This window comes from Linepithema humile, chromosome 3, assembly GCF_040581485.1.
Source record: "Linepithema humile isolate Giens D197 chromosome 3, Lhum_UNIL_v1.0, whole genome shotgun sequence".
NCBI classification, from domain to species: domain Eukaryota; kingdom Metazoa; phylum Arthropoda; class Insecta; order Hymenoptera; family Formicidae; genus Linepithema; species Linepithema humile.
In genome coordinates this window covers 29788952-29812237 of record NC_090130.1, presented here as the reverse complement: position 1 = coordinate 29812237, position 23286 = coordinate 29788952, and the positions used below count along the sequence as shown (strand labels likewise).

The following is a 23286-nucleotide window of genomic DNA, read 5'->3' as shown; positions in this document are numbered from 1 at the left end:
GAGCAATATCATGTCAGTGTTTTTCAGATGAAACGGCAAAAATTCATGAGCCGCGATTGTTATACGAGCTCTCGGGAAAGTGCTGCCTGAGTTTTGCAAGAAAACTTGCCAACAGAATGCCGAACAAGGAAATAAAGTAGCGTACTTTTTTTTTTAAATAAAAATACTCGCATCTCGCTGAACAGTTTCTTTTCTTTTTTATTAACCCGGAAATGGCAATCTCGGATTTCGGTGTCTGCGAGTAACGTTTCCGTCGAGTTTGCGGGGCTAGTGTGTGCGTGTGTATGTGTATAAAATCGACGTTTATATAACGGCTATCAGTGCACTCTACTCCAATGTTTATTCATTTGGTTATTTACGCATGAACTCACTTGCGCGTTTATATCACCACCCACCTACAGCACACGCGCATATATAATTTTCGTTCTACGAGTTTACGTAAAAGCGACGGCTGTCGATTCACGAGGAAAACCGATGGAGAGTCTGCGTCGGTGATCCACTTGCAATTTTTATGCGATCGGAAATTCATTCGAGTTGCGCACCAACGCGGTGGATCACGACTCGCCGCCGGAAAACGCGGAAATCATCTCGCGCAGTCAATTTCTCAAATAAAAGTAACAGTTTCCGTTTTCCTTTTGCGATCGAAACAGATTTCTAATCTTAAAGTAAAAAAATATCGAATAATATCTTTCCGCTACATCGGAGAAGATGCAAACTTTCACTCATTATAAACTGCCGAAGTTGATTTTGAATTGAAATACAAGCGAACGTTCGGCACGAATGTTCCTCATAAAAAATTCATTGAAAACTGTCGTTTCGATCGTGTTGAGGAAACCTGCTCGGAGATAAATCAATTTCAGGTTTTTTAATGGCGGAAGAGAAATGTAGAGATACGCCTCGAACCATTCTCGATTCGGTCCGCTCTTGTGAGCATCCGTTACCGAGAAATAGTACGCGATTTTTCAATCAGCCCATACGTATTCTGGAAATGAACAGTAGTGCAGGAAGCTATCGACGGTCTCCAAACGTATTATCACGGGGGCGACAAAAAGCAGCGGCCTGTCGGCTTAATGTAACGTATTTATTATAATCCATATGCGCTGCGCAGTTACGCGGACTGGAATCTATACGTAATGCATAGGTGCTGCGTGCAGAAATACGCGCGCACACCTGCGCCACATCGCAATTCGTTTGCAGCGCGTCGCCGTCGCTTATTTGGAGCGCATTAATGCGCGCTGCGACGCACAGCTCATTAACTTCGGCACGCTTTTAAAAGCTCGGACGATCATGCAAAAAAGTCGATGTACCGTGCACGAGTCGACCCGGAGAGACGGGTCGTGCTTCGTCATTCGGCGAGGCGGATTTGATTTATGGCTCACGACGACTGGCTTGGCGCGCGGCGAGGAAACGAAAGGCAGATCGCTATCGACGCGAAAGGTTTCGCGAAAGATTGAAAGAATATTCTGGTCGCGAATAATGCGCGCGTGTAATAAAAGGTCGAGGCGAGTCAAGGCGCGACGTGCGATTTCAAGTTCGTTTAGTTGATATCAGTGTCGGAGCGCGATTGCCAGCTGAACATTTAAATGTCGACGAAGAGCAACTTGTGCGTTTCAATTCTCTTCGTCCTCGAAGAGATCAATCGCAAAGATCACGATGCGAAGAACACTCTTACAAGTGTTACATACAATCGCGCTAATAAAATTGAAATATTTATTTTAATTTGCTGACGAAAATGCATGCATTTTAAAAAATAATTGGTATACATATGTATGATCGACATATTTAACAGTAAAAAAAATACCGTTTCTGGAATTTTTATGTGATACAGCGTTTCTAATGAGTGACAGTCGCGGAGTGGACACTGCAGTTTGAAAACGGTTTCGTACGTAACGAGCAGAACGGTCTCGGCATTATTATCGCGATAAGAAACCGTTTCGAATGCGAATCGAGGAGATGCGACATGTGGTCGCGAGATAAGATTCACGTGAATGGCCAATGATTTTAAATAATGGGCCAATTGATAATTAATAAAGATTGACGATTATTTATGAAGTAGAAAGAAGTCAGCGATCCGTGGTGCTAACAAATCGCATCTCGTCGGAATATTTATCACGAGTCCACGCACGAACTGTTCTATACGGTTTTACTCGTAAGAAACGCGGGTAATCGAGTGAGTGGCCTTGATAACCACTGGTACTGGCCATGGTAAGCGGTTCGAGGAGAAACAGGCACGCGCGAAGCATTGCGGCACTCGATCGACCGCACCGCCGATCGATCGACTGATCAACCTAGTCGTGAACTAGATCACTTCTCATCGCAATACGCGGTGATTCAGTCATCGTGGCAGACGTCTAATTAAGAAAATGATTTATAGTCAGATCTCTGCCTTTTCATTAACTTGATCCCAAATGTTGCAATATTTAGGATTAAGTTGATTAAGGAAATTTATTATTTGTGTTTCGACGAATTACTGTTATTGTAATTGTGAATGAATTTAACATCTCTTCAATTAAATTATGGAAAATTAATGTAATTAATTCTAATATTATTCATTCAATTATATAATGCAAAATCAGGACAAATATCTATGATTTTATATAAAATATAAAAAAAGAGCATTTTCGCCCGCAGTTTACCAACTTGTGATCACATTCGTATCGTCTGGCGCTGCGCACTTCGATATCTCGACTTCGTTCAAGCTGGTTTAGGAACAGCCACGTCGTGACATCTATTACTACTAGTCTGATATACCTCGCTTTTTACCGCTATCATTATTATTGATTTTCTCGAATAATTTAATTCACCAAATAAAATTTTCTTCTAGAAAATAATATATATTGTAAATATAGAGATAAAAAAAATGTTAAACCAGAAAAGCATAAAAAAATTATTATTTTATCAATAGATGCGCGTTAAAAATTCAGAAATGCTAAAGCGGTAATAAGAATAATAATATAATGTCTCGTGAGTTTGTAGAAAATAAAAGAGCGTGTGCCGTCTGTTACATATGTCAGCATGTCACGACATGACGTCAATCGGTCCATTAAACATTTCCGAGTGTCACGAATGTTAGTTCATTGACGAGCGGGAATCGTGTAAGCCATTCAAAAAGCATGCTCCAGTAATACACTAAAGCGAGATCCTGAATTAGAATAGACCGATTCTATTCGTGATGAGGGTTATTTGCACAACAATATTCGCCAGTTGCGACCGGCGAGAGTAGGGGGAAAAAAGACGCGGAAAGGCGGTGAACAAACAGGGAAGGTAATGCGGAACGTACACGATAACGGAGTTATACAATCGAGCCGACACATATGAGACGGTGGAGGCGCTCAGGTTAACTCTGTCGGCGACGGAGATCTCTTTCAGTACGCGACGAGACATCTCTCGGTGCGGTTCGTTCGATCGTAAGCGTTGTCGAGGTGCGTCACACGCTTGCCGAGCTTTTCGTCGCGGCTATTAGTGAACGAGAGACAGAGAGAAAAATGGATGAGAAGAATCTTCAGCTAGCCAGGGCAATGGCCAGCGTGAAGTTGGATGAGAACGTAGTCGCGAAGAAGACCCCGGTGTCCAGGATGCAAGACAAGCAGCAGACCTTCAAGTAAGATCACTCTTCCCCCTCGGCTGATCAAAGTTCTAGCTTTGCTATTTGTCTATATAAAGCGAATTTTTAGCGAAAAGGATCTGTCTTTACGAAATCAGTTTAAAATTTACTCGTTTTTACGAAATGAAAAAAATTACGATACGAAATTAAGTCCATATTCTTTGTGTCATCGATTCGAGCAATTTGTGGAAGTTTGCGGTCTCTCACAGCGCCGCAAACTTCCGTGCATTTAAATTTACCCCGTGAATTTCGTCGCGCAAAGTTTAAAAATTCCTTATTAAATAATCGAAATTCCCATATTAAAAGATAATAACTTTGCAAATGCAAGAAGAATACAATTTACAGCTCTATTGAGACCATATAAGAGTATACTTGTCTTATTCGATCTCGCTCAGTACATAGAATGTTAATAAGTGCGATGATCAGCATATCGTTTTTACAGTGGCCTGTTGACGTCTAAAATATCTGCATGTTATTATAATAACTTTTTTTAACTACTAAAATATTCGACAGCATTACGAATGCAATATTCTGAAGAACTTTAACCATATTTTATTGAAGTCAATTATTTACGACGATTGCGCAAGCGACCATGTCTTACAAGAAATCGATACTATAAAAAAAATACGTTAATGTAGAAATCTGTGTCAAGGTCACGAAAAGACCTTGCCACACTCACTTCTAACAATACGTTCCCTTTTCTGTAGCTGTACTTACTTACACGCTGATCACCGAACACGAGCGAATAGAAATATTTCATTCCGATCAGATGAAACTTTGATAATTCAGATACGATACTATCAATTGATAGCCAATATGCGTTGATGCAACTAATCGCAGATAGTTGTCGGCGAATTTTAACAGTATATTTTTCTCTTGAAGCAACGTGCAGTCCGAGTTAACGGTCGATCACGCCGAGACGACGGAGCCGCGAAGGTAATACAGCTTTTTACAGCCTGTTCAGTGTGAACTGTAGCTAGCGCCAACTGTTACAACCCGCATGAACGTTTTCCTTTGCCTGTTGAATATTGTTGTTGTGATGGTATAATCACGTCCTCGTAGTGATGTGTATCGTGACCGCTTCCCGTAGTTATTATCTAATCATTTCAATAATTTCGCACACATCGTGATTTTTGTTGATATTTTTGAACGCTTACGAAATTTGATCACAGTTCAGGATCACTTACGCATAACTTGTTATTGTAACTAATCGTTATTTAGAAGTGGATAATAATTTTCAGAGTTTAAAATCTAATAATTTTCATATTTTTCTTTAAAAAATGAAAATCTGGAATTCCATAAGTTTTCGTATAAATGTGCTCCTCGTCTTATTGTTTGATAGTATGTCTTTGTGTACATCCCAATGTCTTTGTGCTAAAACTATTGCACACAAACGCACTTTGATATCTTATATTGCTTTTTGAATAATTCGCACTATAATGTGCAATTTGTTTATTCCGTAGCTACAACTGTAGCTACTGTCGCACGTAGCACGAAAATGATTTATGTTACTTGACATTTTGTGTATTGATTATTTTTCACCAAATATTCCTCAATTCAGATTCTTCAATTTGTCCAGTCTGGTAATACGTCATCTCAACAAAAAAATATATTTATTATGATAATAAAATTTTTCTTCAGGGTAAGTAAAAACGTTGATAAGCACGAGTTTTTGCGAAATTCAACGATTATCTTGTATTGATTAACTGGTTTTTTTTGCGAAACTTTATCGTCATTGCATCAATCTTACGATTGTCATTCTATCCTCTCTGTCGCAAAAAAATATCGCTAAACAATCCATTTGTAACTTTGAAAGATGAAAAAATTGCAGAATTATTTGCCATACAAATATGTCAATGTTAATGTCGATATATATCCGATATTATTGCGCAGTTGAATGAAATTAAAAATTATCTCACTGTTTATTAAATAGTATTACTCCGTCTTGAAATATCTCAACGATAATGGTTACATTGTCTTGAGTATTTGTATATGCAAGTAAACACACATTCGCGTTTTCAACTCTCCTGCATATCATCCTCGAACTACTCAACGAATATCACTGAATATAAAATATGATACACTAGCTAATCAAACGTTATCTGTACATGAACTCCACTTTCGATGATATTGATTGTGAGATTAGAATCGACATCACTGACTAATCACGCCATACTTGTTACAAGCGGTGGCACGCGATCGGTTTTCGCTCATCGGTGAGAGTGGGTTATCACCGAGGTTCCCCTTATCGTGAGAAATTTTTATTTTCCACTCTTGTCCGACGATACACCGTGTACGTCGAAGAATGGAATTGTTGGCCCTCCTCAGTATAGTAACGCCAAGTATAGTGATGCAACGTGGTAGAAGCATACTTTTCCAAGTGGCGACGCGCATGCGAAATCCCCTTATCCAACCTGCTGTCAGGTATAGTATCCGTGATAAGCGCGACCCCGACTTATCATGTGCTTTATATGTGAAGAGACACGTATCTGTATTTTCATATCGCACGTTTATTTTCAGCTTCTATTCTCAGGAATTATGTTTGTGCTAAAAGCAAAGTGAAAGTCACGATCAAAATATCATTTATTCATCTGATAGTGTTACGTTAATAATTCGCAAGACAATTATATAAAACGTAATATTAGATTGGAAAATTACTTCATAGTTTTATCTCACTTAGAAATTTTATGATAACATAAGTAAGTGGCTTAGACAAACGAATTACTTACGATAACAAACTTTCCTTAGCAGACATATACATACTAATTTATTGCGAACCACTTGATTCACAAATAAACTGCTAAAGAAATAAATTTTTCTAAATTTTTTCTGCATCAAATTAAAAAAAAAAAAAGATAAAAAAGCTGCACTGCCCGGGAATCGAACCCGGGTCGCAAGAATGGGAATCTTGCATGATACCACTACACCAGCAGTGCTGCTTGTGATTCCGTTTTTACTTCAAGAAATATAAGCTAGTTGTCAATGATATAAGTCAGGGGTGCCCAACCAGTCGATCGCAATCTACCGGTCGATCGCGACGTCTTTTGTGATAGATTTTCTTCACATTTTGATTTATTTATTTTGTTCCTATTAATTTATATTATAACACTTAGCTTATTTTTATTGATATGTTTGACGAATGTCAATATTACATCCAAATTTTGTATTTTTCCTCCGTGCATAGATAAATCGCGTGGTCGCTCTACCAAAAAAGTTGAGCAGCACTGATATAAATCAATAATTTAAATTACTTTCCAGCAATTAAATTTATTAGCATTATGCAAGCACTGATTATAAAATTAAAATAATCAGTTTGTAAATTCTGAACAGTGCACCATAATGCTTGATGTTTCAAACAGTTTTGAGTATGACAATGACGTTATAATTATTAAAAACAAATATTATAACATAAATTTACTTTCTTTTTTACATGCATATTTATGAATTAACTTGTGTGAAAAAAATTTAGTATAAAAAAAAAGCGTGCGATGGCCGGGAATCGAACCCGGATCAACTGCTTGGAAGGCAACTATGCTGACCATTACACCACCATCGCACATGATATGTTCGACTACTGATAGAGAAGGAGAAGCTATATTTTGACATAATTATAAATTAATATTATTATTGATCAGAATTATTGATCAGAATATTATTATTGAGCGAATTTTCACTTGAAAAAAATTTGAAATATATTTTTAAAAATAGTTGAGGACAACAATAATGCTTTATTTTCACATGTAAGATACAGACTAATGTTTAGAATAATAATAAAGTAAAAATTGAAGTAAAATAAAAAAATACGCAGTGTCAGGTTTAATTTAGAGAAAGTTTAACATTTGTATAGAAGTTGAGGATATACATATGAGCTGTATACATATCGATTTTATAATACACCGTACCTGTTCGATTATAAATAAGATGTACAGATGGAAAATTTTTAAAAATTATCGACATTGATATAGTATGTTGACACACATATATCACACATTGATGGTCGTATAATTGAAATAGCATTTGTTGTCGTTTCTCATGTTGGAGATATTTAAAGAAAAATTACTAGGCGTTTCCTATCGAGTTAAACCACTCAAGAATTTTATTTTCAAAAAAGTTTCGTTTGAATTGTGAAAAAGCTGAATTAATACAAAGCGAAAGTAAGGACAGTTAGCTCTACATTTCTTATCAGTGATGTAAAAACTCACTTCGGTTACAGGCGTCGACATCATGCATTATTTATTATTATTGTAATATATTATAATCATCAAACACGAACTTTAACCAGACACATAGGCGAATCGTGTAGGATAAGCGAAAAAAGCAATTTTTTATTCAATATTATAAAAGAAAAAGAAAAAGTCATATTAGTTGGATAAAAACGTCTTTAACAACCTAGCACATCTTATTCGCCGCCGGGCAAATTCATAACGCATTCGTTTTATTACTTTCACTGACCGGAAACGGACGACGTCACAAGGTAAAGACTTCCGGCAACTACGATAACATCTCATTCTTGACCGAGCGGTAGTCTTTACTTTACCAAGAATGAATAGTTTCATCAAAGCTTCATTAGAAATAATACAGAAAGGAAAAGAGTTGTTTTCTTACACACAAAACCACTTATTTTAAGGAAACGATAATGTAGTAATTTTGATATACCACACTATCTTAATATCCGATAATAAAAATTAATAGAAAAAAAATAAAAAAAAACAGAAATGTATGATTAGATAAAAAATAATTTAATTTGCATGAATTTATGCTTTTAATTTTTAATTATGTTTTAGAGTATTATTATTATATCTTATAATAAAAATATTATATATATATAATATTTTTAAATCCTTGATTAGTGTAATTGAACTCCCAACACATACCTCATCATTTGAACTTCCAATCCTATCACAGATTTTTTCATATCAGAAGCATGACGATAACGGGGGCACACGATGGTGGGGAAGGAGGCGCGGGTTAGAAAGCCCTAACTGCCTCTCGACTGGCTACAGCCGGTAAAATCGTTTCTCAGTGAACCTTCAGCGGTCGTCGATCGCAGTTGTTGTGTACTGTGTGTGCTAGCTTCGAGACCTCGTTTCTCATCGTGTTTCCATTCGCGAACAGATTAGACCGCTTTCCTTTTCAATATAATCTCTTCCTTTAAAGATTATGTAGAAGAAAAATTAGTTTTAAACTTAATAATTATGTGGAGTGAATAATATATAATTTTGGAGTGAATCACGATGTAGCAATAAAATGTTCATTCGTAAGATTTTCTTTATAATAACATAAAGCTGCAATTTTAGAAAAATGCATAAAAGATATAAATTGCAAATAATGTTGTATATGTCGTATGGCGACACATGTAAAAATCTCTCTGCAAAGATTGAGTTTATATAATATATATACATAACCACTGTGTTAATACCAAAGGAACATGTTTGCAAAATAAAAAAAAAAAGTAAACGAGACTTCGCAAGTGCAACCCAGTACTAACCAGATAAGATAAAAACTAAAATAACAGGCAGTGAGATTCATTATCGACCATTTCGTTCATCGGCAAGTGAAATTCCCCGCTTGTGCTGAGGAAGTAGGTCGCAAACACATGTTAATATGAAACAAGAACGAAGCCCGTGAGACATTCTTTCGAAAGTCTTTCGATATGCAACTTCGGTGGGACCAAAGATCAAGGCGATCGTTAATAATTTTGTTAAATATAAACGATCATTTTTAAAGCTTAAGTGCGAGTGACGTAAATAACGTAGCTTATAAAAGTGACTTACGCCTGGAATCGTAAACCATGTCCTTGAATGTATCATTTGCATCTCGTACAAGGAGTAAATAAAAGACGTTATCATCGCGAGTGTAGCCGAGAATTATGCTACGATTAGTCAAACAGGTTCGCTATTCTCCTCGCTGTATGCACAAATCGCAAGACTAATCATCACGAAAGGACGTCTTCGGATATCAAGAACTATTGTTGCGAAAAAAAGAAAGCGCATAGTTTACAGTGTTCCGAAGTGGCACTCGTAAACCACGCGAGGTCGCGACTGATCATTGTTGAAATCAATAATTGCATTCGATATCAATCGCCTGGCAAGCATTCCAACCGTTGAAAAAAAAAAAAATTATAAATGTTGACTTACGCAAAGTCTTTCGTTCTGCAAAGAGAACGTGATGCAAAACCATCTGGCTGTAATTTTGAGTGTGCGGTGACGCAGGAATAAAACCGAGCGGTTTTAATTTAAAGAAATCGAAGATGTTTTCCAAATAATAGCAACAATGAAGGAAAAAGCACGTAGTCGAAGTGTGAGCGAAGTGTTTGATTGGAGATGCCTGGCTGGATGCGAGGGCACCATGACCGGAAATGAAAACGGCAGTGTGGGAGGACTTTTGCAACAGGAACGCGATAGGGAGTCGGAAACACGCAGACGGAAACGGTCTCGTACTTGGCCGTGAGTAAATATTATTAGAACATTTCAGGAAATAAAGAGCGGAAATCTCGTGTATCGTGGAAAATACCTTAATAATATTCTTTCGGTCTTTGTAAAATTGCAATTTCTAGCAGAAAGCAGAGTGCATTTGATTATAATTCAGCAGAAAGCGCTTTAATTTATTTCCTCGCTGTTTTGAAAATAACGTCAAAAGCGCTTTACGCTCGGCTGAAAAGCATAAGCGATATATTAATACGTCGGCAACATCGAAACCTGGTTACAAAATAAGTTGGCATCATTATTCAACTTCTCGTTGTAGATTACGCAACGCTTTGCGATTTATTTCGCTGCTCTTCACGCATGAGCTCGAATAACCGGTGTCTTTTTAATTAGTTAATTAATTCCAATACACGTTGAGGAATTCCAGTATTTTCTCAGTGCTGACTGCATGAAGTAACACGAGCGATTTCAATTCCGGCATGGTCTAGTGGTTCTTCCCGACTCTGATTCAACAGTCTCAGATTCGATTCCTAGTACTGAAACGTGCCTGTTTTCTTGTCGCAGAATAAATTTACTTTTGGCTTCACAATTGTAGTCCATCTCTACAGAATCTCACACCAAGATTCGAATTTTCGATACCAGAATATTTCTTTTTTATTATTGTTAGCTATAATAATTATTTTTTACTCCAGTATTTATTATTTAATCAGTTTTGTAAGAAGCATACATAATCGATTGAGCAACCAGTTAAAATTCCAATATGCTGCTAAATATGCCGTTGAATTAATTTTCACAAATTAATATTAAATTCTAATATGCTGATATTTAATATAATTCATTAATTATTGCGAAATCGTGCCAAGTATAAGCGGCCAGTTTGTTAATCAGATTCGATTTCGTAATTAAACTGAACTCTCATAATTTGATTTTAACTCGCACGTAACACGAAACTCGACACACGATACCTTACTCGACAGTTTTACCACGTCAGAACATTATTATTTTTATTCAAAATTAGGTTCTTAATTATGATGAACTTAATTAATAATTATTTAACTTAACTTCAATAGTGCGTGTTTCGAATCAAATTTAAAAAAAAAATTAAATTATCAAATAGTCATAAGATTAAATGCTGTAAAAAACGACTAATTCTATCACTTTAAATTGTTCAAAATTCTCTGCAAAATTTTTTTTTCTTATTTTCTACAAATTTTCCTAATTAAATTTCTCGATCAAATTTATCTAATTCGATCGACTGAAAAGCCGATGAAAGTTGTGCAAAAGAACACAATGAAACTAGAACAAAACAAACGCGTTGCGTGTGTGGAATTGATTGATGCTCGCGCCTGCGTGCGTCGTGCTGGGCGTCGCGACGATAGCGACCTAAGAGCCAATACTTGTTCCTCGTGGTGCGTCAGTGCCGTAGCGTGCCTTAATCATCGCTGATTGTTTTAATTATCACGGATATCCGTCTCACCTGCCTCCTTCGAAGAATTTGCAGTGTTCCAGCTGTGATCGACGCACATGGACGAGGCTGAATTGAGGTATCGTTGTGGATAGACGATGATTCATCCCTCTCGCGGCTCCTATTTCAGATTAAGAACATGATGTGCCATTATTGTTCACGCGCTTCGAGTATAAATCATTTTCTCTCTCGAGATTTTCACGAAAATATGTTGCGGTGGATCCACGCGGATTGTTACGTATTGATGCTTGAGCTACACATGTGCATCTCCACACCAGCGTCCGCCTGAATCACGAACGCTGCTGAAGCACTTTTTGTTGTTCCTTTCTTCGGGAGCGAGAACGCGTTCACCTTTCGCCGCACATTCCATCCGATCTGGCTTTTGCTCGATGGGCTCCCGTATGAGTTCGCGCGTATGGCGCCTCCATTGCCGCTGTCCATCGGAATTTTAAGAATTCACGTTTCGTGCAATCGATTACAGATGACTGTGCATTCTCTCAGTTTTCTCCACGCCGGGTCTGGGCTAAACGGCCCACGCGTCATCTTACCCGGCTTATCTTTCGTGAGGATCCAGTGTTACTTGATACTAAACGTCGTTGCGGGCGCCCTTTACGCCCTTAACTCAATTTTGGTGATCGATGTATGTACTTTGAAAGCACTTAAATTTGATATTTTATTTAGCACTCACTGTCCATTATAATATAACCGGTTAAAAAAAAAAGTTATTTGCATTAGGTTTAAAAGGAAAGTGTTCGCGAGTAGTATTTCTCGGCCAACTGAGAAAAATTTTTATTTGTTTTTTTGTGTCAGACAAAATTTAAAAAATAAATATCTAATGTCTTAACAAGCAACATATAGGCCAACAATTTCATAAAGCTATTGTAAAAAAGCTGTTCTCATTATTTTATCGAAGAAGACAACAGGAAAAATTAATATCACTTAAAAATATGTATATTATTAAAAATAACAATTATTAATTAAATTTGATAATATTATATTGATCGATCTGTTTTACAGTTACCCTATTTGGCTGCATTTTAAGGGGTGATGTGCGTTTTACGCTCACTCGCTCGCTCGCTCGCTCGCTCCTTCGCTCGTTTACTCACTCTCGTAACTGCGCAAATTCACTCGAAGAAAGCGCTTACATCAGCATATGTACAGAACAAGAAAAAGATAACTGCGCGATCGTCGAGGAGGTACAGCGACCAGTAGACGACAAAAATATCCTCGGGATATACCGACGTCCACGCGACGTGCTTCGCCCCGTGGGTTCAGCGCCAAAATTATCTCGATCGCGGCGTTCGCAGCATGCGTTGGAAGGTTACTACCTGCTGGCACCGGCACGATTACGGAACGAGTCATTACCGACCGCCAGCGATAGGGAATCTCGTAATTACAGTCTACTTCAGTCTACCTCCGACCTAGGCGTCATTCCACGTACGGCCATCACGCTACTCGGTCATTCTCTCTCTCTCTTTCTCTCTCTCTTTCTCTCTCTCTCTCTCTCTCTCTCTCTCTCTCTCTCTCTCTGTGCGTGTGTGTTACGTGCCTGACATTAGGATTAAACAGGAAAGATTAGTTCCGTTTAGTTAATTAGTTTCCAAATATTAATATTAAATTTCTCTTGTTCCATAGTTTGCAATTTCATTATTTTTGGTGCATGGTGTTTCTCTTAATTGTGCAGTGATTTGAAAATATTAAAATAACAGTGACAATTTGAAGTTATTTGTTTGACGCGCAATTGCAACATGTATATCGGAAAATTAAATTGAGAAAAGAGATTGCAATCCGGCAGCAATTTCCATGTAAAGTTTTGGACGAAGTCCAAGGTTTGCAATATGCCACTTGTGAATAACGCGCGATTCTCGTTCGGAAAAACTTTATGACGCTAATACGTTCTTCCCAAGGTGAACTCGACGTGTTGATTTAGAAAAAAAAAACTTCGTTATTCAAATCTTTTATTCAATTTATATTTTATTTCAGTGAATATTTAATTAATTACACATTTACCGTTGAGAATATACCGTTGAAAATTTGTTTTTTTTTTATCTTATTATGGAATTATGTATATATAAATATAATTATAAATATACATATAAATAATGTATAATATAAATCTGCAAAATTTGCAACTCATCGCTGAAATTTCATTTCAATTAATACCTTTGAGGAAAGGAAAGTTCGCTTATAATTGTAAAGAACTCTCGACAAGAGAAAGAAGCCGCCGCATGAGATCGATCTTTAGAATTTAGGCGTCCATGCTCTAAATAAGAAGTAAAAAAAAAATGTTTATGATTCGTTCGAAAGACTTTAGAAATCCAATCGTGTGACCACACTCGTGAAAGTTCGCGTATTTTATAACCGTGAAATTACAGGACGTTCTAAGAAAGTCATCTGCTCAATGATCATAAACAGGTTTAATAAAACAAAGAAAGTTTTAAATGAGAAACGATTAAACGTTAAGTAATCATTTTAATCTTTTAGGCTTATAGTAAAACACATTTCTTTTGGGAATGTAATTTTAATTCTGTTTTTATATTTTTAAATGGATGCTTTTTTACACATTTTGCGCATTTTCAAAGTAAATTTTGATCAGCAAAAAACTGTTTCGACTTAAAAAACCGGAATCGAATATGGTTGCTCTTAACACACACATCCACTACTTCTTCCTATTAATCGCATATAAATTTCAAAATAAAGCAGTCTTGGCAACATTCGCACTGCTGGATATTATTTTTACTATCCCAAATGTCGCACATTATTTACATATGGCAACGTGTTTAATTAACGAAAGACACTCGCGAGTGTCAGGATTTGCTAACTCATGATAATAGCTTGATAGCTTATCGATACTTCTCAGCTCTGCTATCTTTTACATATCTATTGCAGTGAAACAATCAATCGAAGCTATAAATGATCGGCATTTACATAGTGGACAAGTAGTGCGTGCACGTTGTTGCAAAGAAACATTCCGTTTTCTGTAAAGAAGTCTTCTACCGTTTAATATAAGATGGCGGATCAAATCGCATTTTTACACCACAATGATATCAGTAAACAATATGACTTCGTTTACGACGACGTCGAACCGCAGGATGATGAATTGAACGACCTGTCGATGGAAAGCAATCCACGTGTTCTCAGGTAGACTTCCCTCGATAATTATTACCTGCCGTGAGAGGCGAGAAAGCAATCTATAAGTGTTACGTTTAGTGATTTACGAGCTGACGCTCTTGATAACGAATCTTGATACCTGACGGTTCCTTGTGAAAAAAAGATAACGTTGTATTTGCGTATGTATTATTATGAAGTCATAATTCCCGCGTTGCCATCGACTATCCTATCCTTGATTATAATGCAAAAATCGTGAAACTGCATAAATTAAAGCTGACTTCTTAGTCAGAATCATAGATATGCATAAGTTACATAACGTGAAAAGTTAGAAAAATTCTACTAATAATAGTAATTATAATCGTAATTGTAATCATTACGTTACCATCATTGGAACGCGTTTATGTATCGACTTTATTGACAATTTCAGAGTTGTAATCACTTTGAGTCAGATAATCAACTAACACGTAATCGCGTAACGTCCAATCGCGTAACTTTTAGCGATTGGACTTTATATATAGTAACTTTTAATGTTTTAAAAACGTGCTAACCGATACGATAGCCGTTTGTAAATGCAATACGTAATATAGAAATATTGCTAGAAAGTGGTAAACATTTTATATTTACTTCTGAATGTTTTATTGCTAAATTCCGATATTTTTTCAAATAAATACAGAACTAAAAACAAAATATTTTCCGATCTAAGAAAATAAAATAGGTAAGTTTTTATTGTATTTTACTTTTCTATAAAAAAGACTGAAAAAAATAAGAAAGGAACTGCTGTGGAGGTCAAAGTATTAAGTTGAACAGAACTCATGTTTTTTTTGCTGCATACCTTAACTCAATGGTTGAAATTTGAGAAATCTAGTGACTGCTCATTTCTCAATAGGTTCCTTTTATTTTTACAGGAGAACGAGGAGTCTAAACGCACCCAGTCCCGTTCAACACTTCGGGCCATGTGGGCGTATTATGAAAAACTCCGCAATGATTATGTAAGTAATTAGAATTTTTTATTTGACATATTGAAAAACGCAATTCATTATTTCATTAAATATTTTTGTCATCTAATTTTTTAATTTTTAATACTTTTATATTATCCACATTTTTTAAATATATTAAGATTAAGAATTATCCTTGGTCATATCGCGTATGCCTATATTCTGCAATAGAATCATTAAGTTATAGAAGAACATTTCATAATCATCGATCAAATATGCGACATTAATAAATCGTTATAGATCGATTATTATGATTATTTATTGATTGAAAATATTTACTAATTTGTAATGGCAAATGCGGAAATATATAATGTTAAATGTAATGTTAATGCTTTATTTAAACAATGCCTTTTCTTTAATGAGAAAAGCTTCGTAAGCATTCTTATTAGCAAACAATTCAGAGAATAATCGCGGCGTTTCTATAATAAATGTAGAATATGTTGGAAGCGAGATTCATTTGCGTTTTGTTTTGCAAGAAATGATGACTACGCGCAAAAAAGCATACACTAGAATAGCATTTAAAATGTAATACTGCGATATTATTCACAAAATTTTCGCTTACATTTTACTTTTCTTTCTTTATTATATTGCCATGCTATGCATAACTGTCAATTAATTTTAGGACATATCGATACATGTCCTAACATCGACCCAGTGGCATAAGTTAATCTCTAATAATTAATTGAGTTTACGGATTGGATTTAATTTTATTACGCTATCGATGTAGAAAATTAGATTATAGAAAATTATGCATCTGTATTTCTGCAATTGATTGTTAACAAAAGAAGGATATCTATACAGGGTGTTTTAAAATGTCCGTGCCAACGCTCGTGTGCGGGTAGAGCGCGGTAAATCGAATAGGAAAGTACCTTTACCGTTTTGCAATTTTTGCAATAATAATTGAGATATTAATTAAAAAGGATTGACGAATAATCACGCGTTGCGTACGGCTAGACCGTGGGCAGTATGCTCTAGGCGCGATAATAACGAGGATCGCACGGCAACGAAAAATAACAACGCGTATTACTCCTGCTCTCGCCACGGTCTAGCCGCGCGCAACGCGCGATTACTCGTCAATCTTTTTTAATTAATATCTCAATTATTATTGCGAAAATTGCAAAACGGTAAAGGACTTTTCTATTTAGTTTACCGCACTCTACCCGCACACGAGCGTTGGCGCGGACATTATGAAACACCCTGTATACTAAAATATTCTTATAAATTCGATTGAATGATTCGATCAAATCATAATAATATAACGATTTATTAATGTCGCAAATTTGATGTGATGACCACGAAAAATTCTTCCGTAACTTAATGATTCCATTGCAGAATGTAGGCGTACGCGATGTGAACAAGGGCAATTCTTAATCTCTCTCTCTTAAATATTCTTATAAATTCGATTGAATGCACTATTGCGCACTAAGTGCCTCATCTTTCAGTTTTCTATATTCCGTTTGTCTTGCCCTCCTCTAATTTACGGCGCCATATATATACGATTCGAAATACACTACATTTCTGTGGATAAAAACATGTTAAAAATTAACATATTGATATGTTATTAATTGTACAAAAGTATTCGCACATTGATTATGCACGCGTTTAGTGATCAGCCACAGATACAAAGTTAATAGACACTGGCACAATGCTAGTGCATACCAGTCGAATTCGCCATTGATCACAATAATAGTTGTGAATCATTAAATGAGCATAACAATAATTTGGATCACATTAAGACATACTTTTCTTTCTTTTCGAAAGATATTCTTTGCACAAGTAATAAATCACGAATTAATAATGCGATGCATGCGCGTACACGTGACGGGCACGATACGATTTTCCACGCGTGCGCGACAAATATCATGTTTCCGTTTAATATCTGTCTTACTTAGTTGTGTGGTCAGTAAGCGCGCGTCCCTCAATCAGTACTGCATCATGGTTGGAACTGGAAAGTGAGTGATCGATGTCCACGATACTTTAATTTGATGGCATACTGTATTGTCAAACACATGACATTGCGTTTTTATAAACGATGGTCGTCAACAACAAAAAGTAGTTTTGTCGTCATTTCAGTGATAAACTTTTTTTGTTAAACACCGTGAATTTAAATTTTAAAACAGAAATATCTCATACGGGTGTTGTTTGTGTATTTAATATGAATTGTTCTGAAAATCTTATTGAATTGGTAAACTCAATGTAAGTTTATTATTTATTTTCCATAAAATAACTTTCTCTCTCTCAGAAAGTATTCAAGAATTATTACAAATATTCATATTGTCATTAAAGCATACAGTTTCGTCTGATTTATAAAGAATGTGGATTTGGCAGTTAAGCGGGTTATCAATTCTTCATCCGATCGTGACGTATGTAAACGTACTAAAATTATCTGACAATTATTTAAAATTGCAACGCGACATCAATCATATAGATAATTAATTTGTAAAACGTAATTTTTGTTAATCGCGCACGTGTTAAGTCCGTGGAAAACGACAGGTCGCGCCGACTCGGATCGTTGCACGAGAAAACGCATGCGTATCCGTTCAATTGTCCAGCGGTAAAAAAGAACGGTGCAGAGACTCGAAGCGTTTAGTCCGTGCGTGATCTTCGTAGTAACATCGTCGTCGCATCATGGTTAACATCAAGTACGTTGCTGCAGACTTATTTTCCAGTGACAATTTGTTTTAATCACTTGTCATGTAAAAAGGATTAATATATTCTCGGCCGTCCGCGTTTTTACAGTGAAATACGTCTCTCAAGTGTCGCTTGAAATTCTTATACGTGCCTCTTTCCGGATGTTTGAAGAAAAAAATCTCAGTTGTGCAATTTTAATAATCTTGCGGCTCTTCTTTTTTTTTGCATTAATCAATCTTAATTTGCTAAAAGTTTTGCAAAGTCTCCGGCTTGACGCGCGCGATCTTTGTAAGAAAGTGTGAAACAACTATATTCATAGTCGGTGTATAAGAGTGTGTTATAACGCAATAATGTAATCAACATGTGAACGGCAAAAAAAATCGTACATCATCCGAGGTTCTTTTGCATTTCCTTCATCCTCACCTTTGTCCCTTAGCCTCGATTGTTCTTTGATGTCAGCAGAGAATGCAATTACGGCTGCTCATGAATAATTAGACGAAGCACAGCAGAATCGATAGACATATAGGCGGGTGGCAGTCGACTGAGAGCGCGGACGCAAAAGCTGTCTTTCCCGACCTCGCTTAAAGTACCATTGATCCGCGTTCTTATTTGAACTCGCGACCTTAGTCTGCGATAAGTTTTTGTATAGAGAGAATACTCTATAAAGCTATAATTCAGATATCAGAAGCGCGCAACAGTTTAATTCAGTTGATGATTATGCATTAGAAGAAAATGCATAGTGATCGTAACAGTTCTTCTTGGTTATTTCAGGACCATCCAGGATCCAGCCTCTCAGAGGTTGACGTGGTACAAACCACCACTCACCGTTCTGGTCATCAAAAAGGTTCGCGACTCCTCAGTCTTGCCACCGTTTGTTCAATTAGTCACGTGGTTAATAGAGGTAAATATCAATAACAGTATTCAAATAAAATTGCGCCAATTGCGATACGTCTGTCTTAAAAAGTTTATTAGCGCGAAATTCATAGATTGTCGTCAACCTACTTTTGTCGTAAAAAACGCATAAAGTTAACTAGTTTCATTTGCAAGGAAAAACTAATTTAGCCTCATTTTCAATTCACGTTTTTTTCCACGTGTTCTTAATTTCACTTAATTTCACTTTTCATAAGTCTACATATTGTGTTTTATATAATACAGTTCATAGTAATTAAAATATGATTAAAGCAGATTGTTTTTTTTCAAACCGCAATTTTTAAGTTCAATCATTGATACGTTAGTGTGAAAAAAAATTTTTTTACTCACGAGAACCATCTCTTTTTTTCCTTTAAAACACAATAAAACTACAATGCGGAAACTATATATTTGTCAGTGTCATTAATAATAACCTGTGTCTCTTTACAACATGCAATATTGTGTTATAAAAAAAAGGACCATAAATTTTAAGGTTCTTTGTCTATTGTAATACAGGAAAAGCGAATGGTGGTCTTTGTAGAAGCCACTGTTCTGGAAGATCCGGCTCTGGCCAGAGATCCCAGGTTTCAAAGTCTTCGCGACAGATTACAAACTTTTAGAGATGGCACTGATGATTTGCAGGTAACAGCTATCGCCTATTCAATGTATTATCCCAAAAATTTATAGCCTATACATTATTTATTATAGTCTTCCGGTTTTCAAAATAAAATACAAACAAGGACCAATCGGCTTTGATCCGACTCAAATTATTAAGTTCGTTTATAATAGAAAACAAATAATAACGTACGATAAAATTTATATCGATTTTTCATATCTACCCCTTTCATTTTTATCTTTCTTTTTTGCATTAAATGAAACGTGCTGCGTTTTGTTTTCAGGATCGAATTGATTTTATCGTCTGCTTGGGGGGTGACGGAACCCTTCTTTATGCCAGTATGCTGTTCCAACAGTCAGTGCCGCCTGTAATGGCGTTTCATCTTGGCTCCCTAGGATTTCTCACTCCTTTCGAGTTTGATAATTTCCAAGAACAAGTGACCAATGTGCTCGAAGGTTAGTCATTGATTATTTTTCTATTCTTCTCACGCATTTTACTTACATTTCATGTTATTTTTGTTCCCAGGACATGCAGCTTTAACCCTAAGAAGTCGTTTAAGATGCATCATTATGCGTAAAAACGAAGAAGGTCAACCACCTACGAATCTTTTAGTGTTAAATGAGGTTGTAGTGGACCGAGGACCATCACCTTATCTTTCAAATATTGATCTATTCATCGATGGCAAACATGTGACAAGCGTGCAGGGTGACGGCTTGATCGTGAGCACGCCGACTGGGTCCACTGCTTATGCGGTTGCTGCTGGAGCCAGCATGATTCATCCCTCAGTTCCTGCCATTATGATCACACCGATCTGCCCTCATTCTTTATCCTTCAGGCCAATTGTCGTGCCTGCAGGAGTCGAGCTTAAGGTAGTACTTTCAACTTTTTGACAAATGCACGCATTCGAAAAATGTATTTCTATCTATTGTAATTCTGACATATAACTGACTTAAAATTTCTAAATAACTCAAACACATTTTAGCTCATTTATGTGAAATTAGAAACGCTCCTTATACGATTCGTATATAGACGTTAATGAATTAGCATCATTAGTGATGCAGCATTTTCGCGTCAATAAAAGCTCTTCTATAATATCAAACTCTACGGTGGGCGTTAATGTTCCGTAGAAGGAAACCTGATTTCGATGAATGTCACCCGCATTCCCAGACCGTGCGGCATCTCAAAATTTTTGTTCAAAATATTTTGCAAAATACTTTCGAACTTGGCTAAAAAACGACTTAAATTGCCTAAATTGTAATACTAAAAAATTATTTTCACGGTAAGCTAAACAAGTTTTCAAATTGCTAAATACACATAATTTGTTTTTTTTTTATTATTCATGTAGCATTCTTAAATTATAAATAATGTTTCTTATTATACATTATTAATCTTAAAGATAATAGTAACAAAACTTTGAAAAAATGCAATAGCCAACGTAGCGGATTTTAACAAAGGTGGTTAGATCCTGAGGAAATTAACGCGTTACTTCGAGTCAAACGAGTTCGCGGCGGTACCGCATAGTCGTCGGCAATTAACACGATCGTCTTGCTTTCCACCGCAGATCTCGGTTTCACCTGACAGCAGAAATACCTCGTGGGTGTCCTTCGACGGTAGAAATAGACAGGAACTCTTCCATGGTGACAGGTAAAAATCTGAAACGCTCGGCAGCTCCGTCTAATCGTTTGCCTTTTCTACAATTATTTCAGATAATGGCGAATAACAATGCCCGCAACACAGCCTACGTCTCCTTCGACGGTCGTAATCAGCAAGAACTACGCGTCGGTGACAGGTCTGTCCTGCTTTCGCAAAGAGCGTCGTTTCGCCTTTCTCTCTATCTGTGTCTCATCATATCGTACGATCATATCATACGATCATCATCATACATTTTCACAGTTTTCTTGTCAAAATTTCGATCACAAATGGTTCCATGAAATAATTTCTTTTTCTTTTTTTTTTTTTTCATTGGTCTTATTTCGGTCAAGTGCACACTCAAATCTTTTTCGTTTTCTCTCGCTTTACATTTATATGCACATTTTACTGTTTTGTGTAAACAATCATATTTTGAAATTATCTATTAAATGTTTATTCTCATCTGTGTGTGATTTTAATATTTTTTTTTACTGCTCATCTCTAAAGATATATTTCACAGTAAATCATCTTTCTGGAGTGAGACGTTGGCTGCGTTGCGGGGTGACGGTACTTTGTGTTCCATTATTCATATTCGCGATATTTATGGTAAACGTTTATGCATAAATCTTGAAGTCTTCGCTTTTCACAGAAAAATGGGCATGTAAATACTTTCCTATATGAAATATTGTATAAAACTATCATTGCAGTATTGTATAACTTTATTGCAAATAATCATTAAAAATTTAAAAACAGTTCGTTAAACTTTTCGCCTATACAAACAATTTTGTTGCAAAGTGAGCTTTCAATCATATTAGCTTTTGCTTAAACTCGGTTAATTCAATCGCGTATAAGTTGAATAATTATTAAAGAAAGAATTGTACAATTTTTCAGCTTGAGGGTGACCACTTCCATATATCCAGTGCCTAGTATTTGCGCGGCTGATCAAATCACCGACTGGTTCGATTCACTGGCCGAATGCCTGCACTGGAACGTCAGGAAGCGTCAGAAACACTTGGACGAGTTAAGTGACCTCGCACATTCATCTAGCAACGACACTTTAGATTCCCTTGATAGCTAGGTCAAGGGGAACATTCATTTTAGGAGGGGCTGTCGACAAGACTAACACAATCGACAATATTTGACCAAGTTTGCACACTTGGTCGAGAACCATCACAAGTAAAAATTGATTGTTCGACAAGTTAATAAATAATGTCGCTTCCGTTGACTAAAATCGAAATCTCGCCATACTTATAAGAAGAAAAGTGATAAAACCGTTTGATCATCGATAAAGTCATGCTTTATAAAATGGACGAAAAGGTATTCTGTATACAAATGGAAGAACAAGGTGGATGTAATATAAATTATAGAATTTAAATTATAGAAAGTGATGTTTGGGTTATGAGTATATAAAAATCTTAATTCCTTATAATAAAATGCATTTGTTTTGGGGGGAGAATTTTTGCTAACAACGAAGTATCGTTAAACTCGATAAATTGCCGTGAAGAAATACTGCATTAATATATCGAACATTCGAGTACAATGGGTCTGTCTACAATCGCGCTTCAGTTTGTTGAAATTGTCAATTAATTTTTTCGAATTTAAAATTTAAAATAAAATTTTTTGTACTTTATCCATACTGCATCACCTGTACAGTTTTTTAATCGTTTTAAGTTAAACATGGTTTAAATAACTGGGCCGACTATGCCCTTGCTTTTTCTACTGATTATAACGGCAATCTGATGTGAATCAATTTGTTATAAATGTGGAAGATACTTTCTTATAAAATAAGCATTTTTAATAAAATATGTTTTATACAAATATTCTTGCTATATTTTTCCTCTAATAACTCTCTTCGCGGTGGACTACGAAATTAGTCGAAAAAAAAAAAAAGAGAAATTTTT

At 36.1% G+C, this 23286-nt stretch overlaps 2 protein-coding genes and 2 non-coding genes across 19 annotated transcripts in view; 1 reads left to right on the top strand and 3 right to left on the bottom strand.

Moving 5' to 3' along the window:
• The window catches only part of LOC105669746 (protein split ends), a 161391-nt gene that overhangs the window by 65736 nt on the left and 72369 nt on the right, over positions 1-23286 (bottom strand). The window lies entirely within an intron of this gene.
• LOC105669717 (NAD kinase) lies at positions 3353-23203 on the top strand. 15 transcript variants are annotated; one of them, XM_067351212.1, is made up of 10 exons: positions 11405-11573; positions 12512-12883; positions 14384-14635; positions 15511-15594; positions 19003-19132; positions 19657-19782; positions 20040-20211; positions 20282-20625; positions 21318-21400; positions 22277-23203. In XM_067351212.1, exons 3-10 carry the CDS (start codon positions 14505-14507, stop codon positions 22461-22463), a joined length of 1257 nt encoding a protein of 418 aa, XP_067207313.1. In that variant the 5' UTR covers positions 11405-11573; positions 12512-12883; positions 14384-14504; the 3' UTR covers positions 22464-23203. The 15 variants fall into 15 exon arrangements, with proteins under 15 accessions (XP_067207309.1, XP_067207315.1, XP_067207320.1 ...); XM_067351208.1 differs by lacking the exons at positions 11405-11573; positions 12512-12883; positions 14384-14635 and adding exons at positions 3353-3601; positions 4487-4540; XM_067351211.1 differs by lacking the exons at positions 11405-11573; positions 12512-12883 and adding an exon at positions 12917-12931.
• TRNAG-CCC (transfer RNA glycine (anticodon CCC)) lies at positions 6470-6540 on the bottom strand. Its single transcript has one exon. It is a non-coding gene; the product is annotated as a tRNA-Gly (tRNA).
• On the bottom strand, positions 7089-7160 carry TRNAG-UCC (transfer RNA glycine (anticodon UCC)). Its single transcript has one exon. It is a non-coding gene; the product is annotated as a tRNA-Gly (tRNA).

Bases quoted from the DNA above. Each gene is read 5' to 3' on its own strand.
- LOC105669717 (XM_067351207.1), top strand. From the start codon at position 9,878: ATGAAGGAAAAAGCACGTAGTCGAAGTGTGAGCGAAGTGTTTGATTGG. The intron at 19,783-20,039 runs GTAACAGCTATC...TTTTGTTTTCAG, and splicing joins ATGGCACTGATGATTTGCAG to GATCGAATTGATTTTATCGT. The intron at 21,546-22,276 runs GTCTGTCCTGCT...ACAATTTTTCAG, and splicing joins GAACTACGCGTCGGTGACAG to CTTGAGGGTGACCACTTCCA.